General features: G+C 46.2%; 1 protein-coding gene across 3 annotated transcripts in view; it reads left to right on the top strand.

The window, feature by feature from the left end:
• The window catches only part of LOC308676112 (geranylgeranyl transferase type-2 subunit alpha-like), a 29,706-nt gene extending 24,371 nt beyond the window's left edge, over window positions 1–5,335 (top strand). For all 3 annotated transcript variants that reach the window (XM_081341845.1, XM_081341846.1, XM_081341847.1), the window contains exons 14-17: window positions 299–415; window positions 2,815–2,928; window positions 3,855–3,942; window positions 4,056–5,335. In XM_081341845.1, the coding sequence (XP_081197971.1) occupies window positions 299–415; window positions 2,815–2,928; window positions 3,855–3,942; window positions 4,056–4,207 (471 nt within the window). In that variant the 3' untranslated portion in view covers window positions 4,208–5,335. The remainder of the gene's footprint in view (window positions 1–298; window positions 416–2,814; window positions 2,929–3,854; window positions 3,943–4,055) is intronic.
• Window positions 5,336–13,358: the final 8,023 nt, after the last annotated feature.

The following is a 13,358-nucleotide window of genomic DNA, read 5'->3' as shown; positions in this document are numbered from 1 at the left end:
CTTTGTAATAATGCCGCTTGGGGGGGGGCGAAAGCCCTAATAAGCAGGCATATACATAGAATGAAGGCTATTGCTAAGCACATTGATTTGCGCTTTAAATTGCAAGCCGACCTGAGTCTTCGGAGAAGGGCGGGATATAAATGGGATTAAAATAAAAAAAAATTAAAAAAGTTGCCAAGGATGAGCAACACTGCGGTGGCTTTACACAAAAGTGATCCACCTGGATAGGTTGACTTGTCTGTTTTGTTGCTGCTACTTGGTGATGCTCCCATGCTCTCCTCTGGTTCTCCTTTCACAGGCCGCAGACCCCATGCGCTCCTCGTACCTCAATGACCTACGGAGCAAGTTTCTAATCGAGAACAGTGTCCTCAAGATGGAGTACGCTGATTCGCGGGTGGTGGACCTCTCCCAGAAGGTACTCGGCGTGGGGTCCTCAATGGGGCCGCATCCACATGGAGGGAAGTGTGTAGTGGGGTACCCCAGGGCTCTGTTCTGGGCCCAGTGCTCTTCAACATCAACGATTTGGACGAGGGGATAGATGGGCAACTCATCAAATGTGCAGAGGACACCAAGCTGGCAGGAATAGCCCACACTCCAGAAGACAGGCTTAAGATACAGGAGGATCTGGGCAGACTCGAACCCAGGGCCCTATCTAACAAAATGAAATTCAGTGGTGAAAAAAGTAAGGTTCTGCATTTAGGCAAGAGAAACCAAATGCACAGGGATGGGATAGGTGGTACCTTGCTCAATAGTAGCAACTGTGAGAGGGATCTCGGAGTCCTAGTGGACAGTCACTTCAATATGAGCCGGCCGTGTGCTGCAGCTGCCAAAAAAGCCAACACAGGGCTAGGCTGCATTAACGGAGGGATAGAATCAAGATCAGGTGAAGTGTTAATACCACTTTACAAGGGCTTGGTAAGGCCACACTTGGAATACAGCATCCAGTTTTGGTCACCACAATGTAAAAAAGATGTTGAGACTCTAGAAAGAGCGCAGAGAAGAGCAACCAAGAGGATTAGAGGACTGGAGGCTAAAACATACAAAGAACGGTTGCTGGAATTGGGTATGTCTCGTTTAATGAAGAGAAGGATTAAAGGGGGACATGATAGCCGTGTTCCAGTATCTCAGGGGCTGCCCCAAAGAAGAGGGAGTCAAGCTATTCTCCAAAGCGCCCGAAGGCAGGACAAGAAGCAACGGATGGACGGATGGCTGTCCAGTCTCTTCTTAAAAACTTCCAGTGTTGGAGCGTTCACACCGCTTCTGGAGGCAGGTGGTTCCACTGATTAATTCTTCTTGCAGTCAGGAAATTTCTCTTTCAGTTCTAGGTTGCTTCTCTCTTTGGTTACCGTATTTTCCGGCGTATAAGACGACTGGGCGTATAAGACGACCCCCCCCCCCCAACTTTTGAGGTGATTTTCATGGGTTAAAAAGTCGTCTTATACGCCGGAAAATACGGTAGTTTCCATCCGTTGCTTCTTGTTCTGTCGGCGCTTCCTTCCTTTTGCGGCTTCCAAGGAAATTGGTCAATAAGCTAAAATAAGAAGCGAGGTGGGCCAAGTTCCCTGCTTTAAAGTTGTTGGCAAATACAGCGGGGTCTGGGCTAATAAAAAAATAAAACAAATTCTCCCCAAGGCAGGACCAGATTTAAGTTCTGCGGGTGGAAAAGGCAATTTTGGGGCTGCTTTGGGGGGGGGGGAGTGCTTTGTGAAAATCACGTGGAAGGACAGACGGAGGGTGGGTTGCGGGGGGCGGGGGATCATCTGCTCCCTCCTCTTGCTAATTGCTTGTCGGTTCCGGGCCGTCGTAACTCTGAACAGTCACTAAATGAATCGTGTACAATAATAGATAATTGCTGTGCTGGAGCAGATACCACGAAGAGGACTTGCCTATCTAATAATAATAATAATAATAATAAGCCTTGGTGGAGCAGTGGGCTAATGCCTCCTTAAGTAACACCAGCTGCCTGCAATTAGTGCAGGTTCGAGTCCCACCAGGCTCAAGGTTGACTCAGCCTTCCATCCTTCCCAGGTAGGTAAAATGAGGACCCAGATTGTTGGGGGCAATTAAGCTGACTTTGTAAAAATGCCGCTTGGGGGGGGCGAAAGCCCTAATAAAGCAGGCATATACATTAGAATGAAGGCTATTGCTAAGTTTGTAAGCCGCCCTGAGTCTTCGGAGAAGGGCGGGATATAAATGGAATTAAAATAAATAAAAAAATAAAATAATAATAATAATAATAATAATAATAATACCACCCATTGTCATCGGGGCACTGGGAACGATGTCCAAAAACTTTGCAAAATACATAAAAAAACTGCAGCTTCCTGCCATAACTCCAGCAAAGCTACAAAAAAACTGCGCTACTCGGAACATCTTACATTTTAAGGAGATACCTGGTTGGTACCTAGGATGCTGGCAGCAACCCGTGTCAACCTGTATTGCCAGTCAGTTTGAATCTCCAGTTGACTGAGTTTCATGTTTTATGAATAAAAGTTCTATAATAATAAAGTTGGAAGGGATCTTGGAGGTCATCTAGTCCAACCCCCTGCTCAGGCAGAAAACCCCATTTCAGACAAACGGAATGGTTAAAAAGACTGGAGAGGTAGACAAAAATGCCCAATCCAGTCTGAACGTCTGGCTGACTGTACAGTGATCAATAATAAAGTTGGAAGGGATCTTGGAGGTCATCTAGTCCAACCCCCTGCTCAGGCAGGAAACCCCTATACCATTTCAGACAAACTGAGTGGTTAAAAGAACAGACCACAAATTTTGCGTTGTTGTTGTTGGTTTTTTTATTTTTTTTGCTTTCCTCAGAGCCTAACCAGCCTCTGCCATCTGGAACACCTGTTGCTGGTCACACACCTGAATCTCTGCGACAACCTGCTCTCGGCCTTGCCCCCCACACTGGCCATGATGCGCTGCCTGGAGGTAAGGCCGCCCCCTCCCCTCCCCTTCTTTTAAAGCTCGGCTTCTCTCACCTGATGGCCCCACCTAACAGAGCCCTGGACCCATCAGCCACTGCCTCAGGGCTCAGCACAGGGGATCCTCGAATTAAAAAACATTCATTTAGGGAACGTTCACAGTTACGACAGCAATGGGGGTGGGGGTAGGGAATGACTTGACCGGTCCTCACAGTTACGACCGTCGTAGCTTCCCCACGTTAACGTGATCGAAAATTCAGGCCACAGGCACGGATTTACGACAGTGGCAGCCTCCCGGGGTCACCTGATCGCCATTTGCGACCCTCCCAAGCCGGCTTCCAAACAAGCAAAGTCAATTGGGGAAGCTGGATTCGTTTAACGACCACACGATTCACTTAACAACGTGGGGGGGAGTCATCAATTTGGGCGCAACTCATTGTACAACCCCCCCTTGGTTAGCAGTGGAGATTCTAGTCCCCGTGGCGGTCCTAAGGTGAGGACTACCTGTGAGCCGTACAGGTAAGTCCTCGACTTACAAGCACTGAGCCCCAAAATTTTGGTCGTTAAGCGAGTCATGTCTTAAGAGATTTTTTGCTCTGGCTTTACAACCTGGCTTGTCGCCTTTGTTAAGTGAATCCCTGCAGTTGTTCAGTTAGTGAATCCGGCTACCCCCATTGACTTCTCTGGTCAGAAGGTCGCAAAAGGGGATACCGTGAGCCCGGCACACTGCAACCGTCCTAAGTACACGCCAGTTTCCGAGCCTCTTAATTTGGATCCCACGATCACCGGGATGGCAAGTGTGAAAACCGGTGGCAAGTCACTTTTTCCAGCGAACCATCCTAACCGGGAACGGTCGCTAAACGAATCGTTGTAAGCCGAGGACCGCCTGGGTCTCTGACTCTCTGCTTTCTCCCCCCCCCCACCCCCCCCCAGGTGATGGAGGCCGACGGCAACCAGATCGAGAGCCTGGAAGGGCTGCCCCCTCTGCCTTCTCTGGAGGAGCTGTCTCTCCGCAACAACCGTATCCTGGCGGGCGGGCCAAGGCCGGTCCTGAGCGGGGCGGGAGAAATTGACGGGCGGTGGGTTGGGGTACGTCTGAGCAAAGCCCTCCTTGACTCGTTTTGCGTCCGTCAGGCATCCAGCGAGCCTCGGCCCTCCGGAGTCTGGCCGCCTTCCCCGCCTTGGCTCAGCTCAACCTGGAGGGAAACCCCCTGTGCGAAACCCCCGGCGTCCGGTCGGAGCTGGCCAGGCTGTTGCCCAACGTGACCACCATCGTCCTCGCCTGATTTTTCCCCCCCCCCCAGGGCCGGGTAGAGGGCAGAGAGCAGCGCCGGAGACCCTTAATTTATTGAAAATTAAAAGTATCCCAAAGGCTTTGTGCTGTGACTTTTATTTTATTTTATTGTTTTTCTTTTATTTATTTTCTTTTATTATTTTCTTTTAGTTTAGTTTTACTTTTATTTTATTTATTTTCTTTTATTCTTTTATATTTTATTTTATTATTCTTTTATTTATTTTCTTTTATATTCTATTTTATTATTTATTATTTATTTTTTTATATTTTCTTTTATTATTTTTAGTTTTTTATTTTATTTTATTATTTTTATTTTATTTTATTTATTATTTTATATTTTCTTTTCTTTTTCTTTTCTTTTATTTATTTTCTTTTATTCTTTTATATTTTATTTTATTATTCTTTTATTTATTTTCTTTTATATTCTATTTTATTATTTATTATTTATTTTTTTATATTTTCTTTTATTATTTTTAGTTTTTTATTTTCTTTTATTATTTTTATTTTATTTTATTTATTTTTTTATTTTTTATTTTCTTTTCTTTTTCTTTTCTTTTATTTATTTTCTTTTATTCTTTTATATTTTATTTTATTATTATTTTATTTATTTTCTTTTATATTTTATTTTATTATTTATTATTTATTTTTTATATTTTCTTTTATTTTAGTTTTTTATTTTCTTTTATTATTTTTCTTTTCTTTTATTTATTATTTTTTATTTTTTATTTTCTTTTTCTTTTCTTTTATTTATTTTCTTTTATTCTTTTATATTTTATTTTATTATTATTTTATTTATTTTCTTTTATATTCTATTTTATTATTTTTCTTTTATTTTCTGTTATATTTTCTTTTATTATTTTTAGTTTTTTATTTTCTTTTATTATTTTTATTTTCTTTTATTTATTATTTATTATTTTTTATTTTATATTTTCTTTACTTTTTCTTTTCTTTCTTTTCTTTTATTCTTTTCTATTTTATTTTATTTTATTTTATTTGTTTGTATCCCGTCTTATTTTTTTAATATTTTATTAATGCAACGGATAATTCCAGAACACTTTTCTCCTCCTATGTTCCTCAGAACAACAACAACAACCCTGTGAAGTGGGCTGGGTTGAAAGAGATGGACTGGACCAAAGTCACCCAGCCGGCTTTCGTGGTTAAGGTGGGACTAGAACTCACCGCCTCCTTGTGATTGGCCCAAAGCCATCCAGTTGGCTTTCATGCATAAGGCGGGACTAGAACTCACCGCCTCCTGGTGATTGGCCCAAAGCCGCCCAGTTGGCTTTCATGCATAAGGCAGGTCTAGAACTCACCGCCTCCTGGTGATTGGCCCAAAGCCGCCCAGTTGGCTTTCATGCCTAAAGTGGGACTAGAACTCACCGTCTTTAAAGCACTTGACAACTGACTCATATTTATGACGGTCGCAGTGTCCTAGGGTCACGTGATCCCCTTTTGTGACCTTCTGACAAGCAAAACCAATGGGGAAGCTAGATTCACTTAACAACCCTGTTCCTAAAAACGCCTGCAGAGACCCACTTAACAATGGTGGCAAGAAACGTCATAAGGTGAGGCAAAACCCACTTAAGCAGCATCTCGCTTAGGAACAGAAATGTTGGGCCTCAATTGTGCTCGTAAGTCGCGGACGCCCCCTACGCTGATCCAGGCGCGGATTCAGCTATAGCCCATCATCCACAAAGGAGATTTTTTTTTCCATTGTTCACGGCACAAGATTTGCCATTCATAAACTGGTGGATTAAAGCAGCATTCTTCCCAGCTGGCACTCTTTCAATTTTGGGGGGCCGAATCCGAACACCCCGAGTTTCCACCCTTGGCAGTCAGTTTAATGGGGAATATGAGGAGCTGCCTTCCTATTGCATCCATCGCAAATGGGATAATGGTACAATGAAAATATATTTCTTAGCTTGCTTTACAGGTAGTCCTCGGGTTTTTTTTAAATTTTATTAAATTTATTAAATATTTACAGACACATACACTAAGTATATACCTTTCAAATTAAGAAAGAAAAGGAAAAGGACAAACAAACATTTAACAAACATGCATATAAACTAACTGGGGATTAAAATCCCCTGTGCAGTTATACATAATTACATCCCGGTAAATCTTAAATCTTATTTAACGTTGTCTATTTCGACTATTAAATATTATCATAAAGATTACTATGAAGTGTCATATTAACTATTCTAGGTTTGTTCTATTTTTTAACCAATCATACCATCGTTCCCAGTTGGTGTAATACATAGATTCTTGTTTCTGTTTTAACATATAGGTTAGTTTATCCATTTCAGCACAATTCAGAATCTTATTAATTAACATTTGGTCCGTTGGAATATTTATATCCTTCCACTGTTGAGCGAAGGTTATTCTCGCTGCTGTTGTAACATGTGCAAAGAGATACCAATCTTGTCTATTAATTAGTTTTGGCTTTATACCAAGTAGGTAAGAGTCTGGAAGCAGAGGGATGGTAGTCCTCGATTTTTGACTAGCCCCTTAGCAATGCTTCAAACGTACGACAGGCCTTCCCAGGGGTACCTACAACCCACTGCCCCACCGCAGTTACATGGCTGCATTTTGACAAACTGCGTACATGTGACTTCATTTTACCATATTTTGGCTGAAAACCAATCCTGCCTTCTAGTTTTCTGAAAAACCAGACCGTCGTGAAACAATTGCTTTGCTTAACGCCCGCGGCGTTCACTTGACGACCGTGGGGCTTGCTTCACAGCTGCCAAAAGGTCGTAAAATCAGATCGGTCCTGGGGAATCCGCTCTACGACCGTCGCAACGGAAATCCGTAAAGAGCAGGCTCCGTTCAAGGTGTAAGTACCTGTACGTACCTCTCTGTAAATACGCTTAGTGATTTTTTTTTTCCCCTGACATCTAAAACGTGAATTGTTATGGATTATTAACGGGCCTCTTTGTGGTGCGCGCATGTACACACACGCATAGGTACAAAGGAATCGGTTCGTCTTGCAAAGCGCGAGGTTAATTTTGGGGAAGCATGTGTGGGCCTGCGAGGAAAAAAATGGGAGCGCCTCAATCCCGCTGCACAATTAATAGCCAGAAGTCACGCAACCGCCAGCTTCTTTAAGCTAGTTTTTATTTTCCTTTTTCTTCTTGCAAATCAGGGGTGTCTGACCTTGGCAACTTTTAAGAATGAGGGACTGAAAAGTCTTAAAAGTTGCCAAGGTTGAACATGCCTGTTCTAAATATCCATTTCCTAGCTGCAAGCCTAGCCTGCGACATGCCATTGCACACACACCCCAAGCCATGCACGCGAAGCATTAATGCCACTTTACAAGGTCTCCGTAAGGCCACCCTTGGAATATGGCATCCAGTTTTGGTCGTTGTTGTTAGCTGCGAAGTCGTGTCCGACTCATCGCGACCCTATGGACAACGTTCCTCCAGGCCTTCCTGTCCTCTACCATCTTCTGGAGTCCCTTTAAGCTCACGCCTCCTGCTTCAGTGACTCCATCCAGCCACCTCATTCTCTGTCGTCCCCTTCTTCTCTTGCCCTCAACCTTTCCCAGCATGAGGCTCTTCTCCAGTGAGTCCTTCCTTCTCATTAGGTGGCCAAAGGATTTGAGTTTTAGCTTCAGAATCTGGCCTTCTAAAGACCAGTCAGGGTTGATCTCCTCTAGGACTGACCAGTTTGATCGCCTTGCGGTCCAAGGGACTCGCAGGAGTCTTCTCCAGCACCACAGTTCAAAGGCCTCCATTCTTTGGCGCTCGGCCTTTCTTATGGTCCAGCTTTCACTGCCATACATTGCAACTGGGAAGACCATAGCCTTGACTATACGCACTTTTGTTGACAGGGTGATGTCTCTGCTTTTTAGTGTGCCGTCTAGATTTGCCATGGCTTTCCTCCCGAGGAGCAAGCATCTTTTAATTTCTTGGCTACACTCCCCATCTGCGGTGATCTTGGAGCCCAGGAAAATAAAATCTGTCACCACCTCCATTTCTTCCCCACCTATTTGCCAGGAATTGAGAGGGCCGGATGCCATGATCTTGGTTTTCTTAATGTTAAGTTTCAACCCAACTTTTGCACTCTCCTTCTTCACCCGCAACGAGAGGCTCTTTAGTTCTTCTTCACTTTCTGCCATTAGAGTGGTATCATCTGCATATCTTAGGTGGTTGATATTTCTTCCAGCAATCTTAACTCCAACTTTTGATTCCTCTAACCCTGCCTTTCTCATGTGGTCACCACGATGTAAAAAAAGATGTTGAGAGTCTGGAAAGAGTGAAGAGAAGAGCAAGAAGGATGATCAGGGGACTGGAGGCTAAAACATATAAGGAACAGTTGCTGGAATTGGGGATGTCTAGTTTTAATGAAGAGAAGGACGAGGGGTGACAGGATAACGGTGTTCCAGTATCTCAGGGGCTAACCCAAAGAAGAAGGAGTCAAGTTATTCTCCAAAGGACCAGAAGGCAGGAGAAGAAGCAACGGATGGAAACTAATCAAGGAGAGAAGCAACCTGGAACTAAGGAGAAATTTCCTGACAGCGAGAGCAATTAACCAGTGGAACAACTTGCCACCAGAAGTTGTGAACGCTCCATCACAACTGGAGGTTTTGAAGAAGAGAGCGGACCGCCATGTGTCTGAAATGGTCTAGGGGTTTCCTGCTGGAGCAGGGGGGTTGGACTAGATGACCTCCAAGGCCCCTTCCAACTCAGTTGTTCTATTATTTTGCATCCAAATGCCCCCCTCACACACACACACACACACACACACACTTCAGAAAATCTGCTTTGAGCACCCGTTAGTGTTCGTTTCTCCTCCAAACCGCCTCCTCAGAGCAGAAACCCTGTTATTGTTTTTTATTGCCTTGCTTCATTTCTGGGTGGAAGTCGTGATTCAGAGGTTTCCATGCGCTGGGGCTCACGGCCCCGTCTTTCGCCACATCTCCTGCGCACAAGGGTGTGTTGTGTGTGTGTGTGCGCAAGGAAGCCATTGCACAGCATCCTGGGTTGTGTCAGAAGCAGGCAGCAACTTTCTGGCTGACGCAAGCTGTCCGTTTATCCCTCTTATCAAAAGCGCCTGGATTTCAAGGCCGACATGCCGATGACCTCACGGGCCGAATTGTCTCCTTTGAGAGGGATCTGGAAGGATGGCGATGGGCCTGCTCTTCAGAGGCAGTCCTCAACGTGCGACCAATTCAACCCCAAACCTCCATTGCTAAGCGAGACAGCCGTTAAGTGAATTCTGCTCCGTCTTAACCTCCTTTCTTGCCGCCGTGGCGAAGTCAACTGCTGCCGTTGCTAAGTTAATCTCACCGTGGCGGAAGGTCGCAAAAGGGGACCTGGCGACGACGCTGCGACCGTCATAAATACGAACCCCTTGCCAAGCGTCAGAAAGCATCATTTTACCTGCAGCCCTCAGCTGAGACGTTTGTTTACCGACGATTCAAGGTCGCAACAGCGTTGGGGGGGAAAAAAGGGATTTATGACGTGTTTTTTTTTTCCCGCTTGGGACCATTGCAGCATCCCCAGGGTCAGGGTCAGGTGATCAAAATTCAGACAGCCAATGGGGAAGCCGGATTCACTTAACAACCGCAATGCTTTCAGAGGCTTGGCAACTGGTTGACGTCTACGACGGTCGCAGCGTCCCGGGTGTGTGTGTCACGTGATCCCCCTTTTGCCAGCTTCGGACGAGCAAAGTCAAGAACGCCGTTCCTAACTTAACAACTGCCGGGGATTCACTGAGCAGCAGTGGCAAGAGAGGCCGTAAAACGGGACAAATGTCTCGCTTCACGAGTGTCTCGCTTAGCCACGGAAATTCGAGGCTCGAGGACCTGCCCCTATTATGATTTATTCAGCCCGTCCCGGTGAAAAAAGGGTTCCTCTCGTTGAAAGACACTCACTTGACCTTCCCTTTTTTTAGAGTTAAGACATCAAAGGAAAATTAAGTGGATCGGGCAGGACCAAAGCATTCTCCCCTTGGCCTAGGAAATCCGGTTCAGTTAAAATTACGCATGTTTAATATTTGCGCCCCACCATTCCACGTATGTTCTATATTTATATGAGCTCTGACGAAAGTAGGGATGTGTAAATTTAGCATGCTAAGGGGAGAGCGTTGCTTGGACTTCACTAAGAGACAAACCGGGTCCAAAATTAGCTCTCTCTCTCTCTCTCTCTCTCTCTCTCTCTCTCTCTCTCTCTCTCTCTCTCTCTCTCTCTCTCTCTCTCTCTCTCATCCTCCCTCTCCCTCCCTCCCTCTCTTCCCCTCTCTCTCTGCCTGTCTCTCTCTCTTCCTCCCTCCTTCTCTCCCTCTCCCTCTCCCTCCCTCTTTCTCTCGCTCCCTCCCTCCCTGTTACCCTCCCTCTCTTCCTCTCTCTCTCCCTCCCTCCCTGTTTCCCTCCCCCTCTCTCCCTCTCTTCCTCTCTCTCTCTCCCTCCCTCTCCCTTCCTCTTTCCCTCCCTCCCTCTCCTCCCCTCTCCCTCTCTCTTGCTCTCCCTCCCTCTCCCTCCCTGTCTTCCTCCCTCCCTCTCTCTCACTCTCTCTCACTCTCTCCCTTGCTCTCCCTCTCCCTCCCTCTCTCCCTCCCCCTCCCTCCCTCTCTCTCTCTCCCTCTCCCTCCCTCCCTGTCTCTCTCCCTCTCCCTCCCTCTCTCCCTCTCACTCTCTCCCTTGCTCTTCCTCCCTCTCTCCCTCCCCCTCTCCCTCTCCCTCCCTCCCTGTCTCTCTCTCTCCCTCCCTCTCTCCCTCTCACTCTCTCCCTTGCTCTTCCTCCCTCTCTCCCTCCCCCTCTCCCTCTCCCTCCCTCCCTGTCTCTCTCTCCCTCCCTCTCTCCCTCTCACTCCCTTGCTCTCCCCCTCCCTCTCTCTCCCTTGCTCTCCCTCTCTCTCTCTCTCCCTCTCCCTCTCCCTCCCTCCCTGTCTCTCTCCCTCCCTCCCTCTCCCTCCCTCTCTCCCTCTCCCTCTCTCCCTTGCTCTCCCTCTCTCCCTCTCCCTCCTTCCCTGTCTCCCTCCCTCCCTCTCTCTCTCTATCTCGCTCTCTCCCTCCCCCTCCCCCTCACTATCTCTCTCATCAGAAGACAAATTACAGATATGTCTTAAAACAAACAGAGTTGTATCCTGACCTGGAAACCAAGGACCGTTTTTAATCTTGCAATTGAGGAAACTTCCAGGAACAGAAAAAAAAAGTTTTCGACATAGCGATCTAACAGCCGTTTGGTAAACTATTAATATCGTTTAAAAGAGAGAAAAATAAATAAAATAGACAAAAAAATACCCCTGTGTTAGTTAGCCAATGTCAACAATAAAAGGGGTCCTCCACTTACGACCACAATGACTCCCCAACCGTTTGTCGCTATGTGAGGCATTTCTTAAGCGAGGTTTGCCCCTTGTGACGACTTTTCTCCCCACCGTCGTTAAAAGTGAATCCCTGCAATTGATAAGCTAGTCACCTGGTCGTTAAGTGAATTCCCCCGTGGACCCTGCTGATCGGAAGGTCGTAAAAGGGGGATCACATGACACACAACCCCCAGGGGACACTGCGACCGTCATAAGTATGATCCAGTCGCCAATCGTCGGAAAGTATCACGGTCGCTAAGCGAATCTGGCTTCCCCATTGACAGTCTGAATTTGGATCACCTGACTCTGGGGACGCTGTAACGGTCGTAAGTGTGAAGACTAGTCCCTAAGTCCCTTTTTCTTTCCAGTCAGGTTGTAATCCCCAACGGTCACTAACCGAGCTGTGGTTAAGTCAAGGACGAGCTTCGTTAGCGTCGTTGAAAAGAGAGGGAAAAACGAGCTCAATTCAAATACCCCAAAAAAAGTCTTTTTGCTAGTTAGCCCGTTTCAACAAGACTACAAAGTCCATGTTGCCGGCAGTCCGAAGTCCATGTTGTGTGGACTTCGGCACCCATCTGTAGGGTGAGACAGGTTTCATAGGCGGAAGTGACAATTATTCCACCGCTCAGACCTCGTTTCCTGTGGCTGATCGTTATTTGACTTCCGGGATGAATCAGACAAGGGGGTCAGGATCCGTCTGCAGAGTTCACTTTTTGTCCTTGCAGGGAAGGTGGTCCTCGCTTCTTTACGTGTAGGTGGTCCTCGCTTTACGACCGTAACCGAGCCTTTACTTTCAGTTGAAAGGCGTCACGATTGTTCAGCGGCTTGCCAGGGGGCCACGTCTGATTTTATGAGCTTTTTTTTTTGCAACGGTCGCTAAGTGTATAAAACAAATGCCACGGTTTGTGGACACCGTGGACACCGTGGTTTTTGAGTGGACACCCCTTGTTTGTTACGGGTGTCCTTTGCCAGACACCGGAAGTCAACCCTGGTTTCTTGCAAAAACAAGTGTTGTTTAAATCATCGTTCCCCTGGCCACGGAGGGCCGCAAACAGTCATAAATGTGAGCCCCAAAAAATGCAGTCGCTCAAATCCAGGTCCTAAGACCTCTTTTGGGGGAGGGTCTGCCATACCCACAAACGGTCGTAACATTGAGGACTATCTGGGATTCTTTTCAAACCGATCCGAGGCTTGACTCCCTCCTTGACGGCAGAAAAATTTGTAGAACCTGTTGGTGAGAAGAAGAAGAAAAAGGATTAAATTAAAGGAGAAATTAAGTTAAATCAAAAATTCTGTCCTAAAAATTACAGAAGCTTTTTCACTCCAGTCTCATATCCTAACGAAAAGAAATGCTGTTGGGATTCACGCCTTGTGCTTAAGCTATGATGGGTTAGACTAGAGGTAGGCAACCTTGGCTCTTTCATGACTCGTGGACTTCAATTCCCAGAATTCCTGAGCCAGCCTGGCTCAGCGTGGAAACCTCTCCTTTTCCCCTCAGGAATTCTGGGAGTTGAAGTCCACGAGTCATAAAGCAGCCTAGGCCTAGGCCAGGGGTAGGCAACCTTGGCTCTTTTGTGACTCGTGGACTTCAACTCCCAGAATTCCTGAGCCAGCATGGCTCAGCATGGAAACCTCTTCTTTTCCCCTCAGCATTGCTGGCTCAGGAATTCTGGGAGTTGAAGTCCACCAGTCATAAAAGAGCCAAGCTTGCCTACCCCTGGCATAGACTGTAGAGCAGGCGTCTTCAAACTTGGCCGTTTTATGACTCATGGACTTCAACTCCCAGAATTCCTGAGCCAGCATGGCTCAGCATGGAAACCTCTCCCTTTCCCCTC

This window comes from Vipera berus (genome assembly GCF_964194415.1).
Source record: "Vipera berus genome assembly, chromosome: W".
Taxonomy (NCBI): Eukaryota; Metazoa; Chordata; class Lepidosauria; order Squamata; family Viperidae; genus Vipera; species Vipera berus.
The sequence above is the reverse complement of the archived record's forward strand: the minus strand, read 5'-3'. Positions and strand labels throughout refer to the sequence as shown.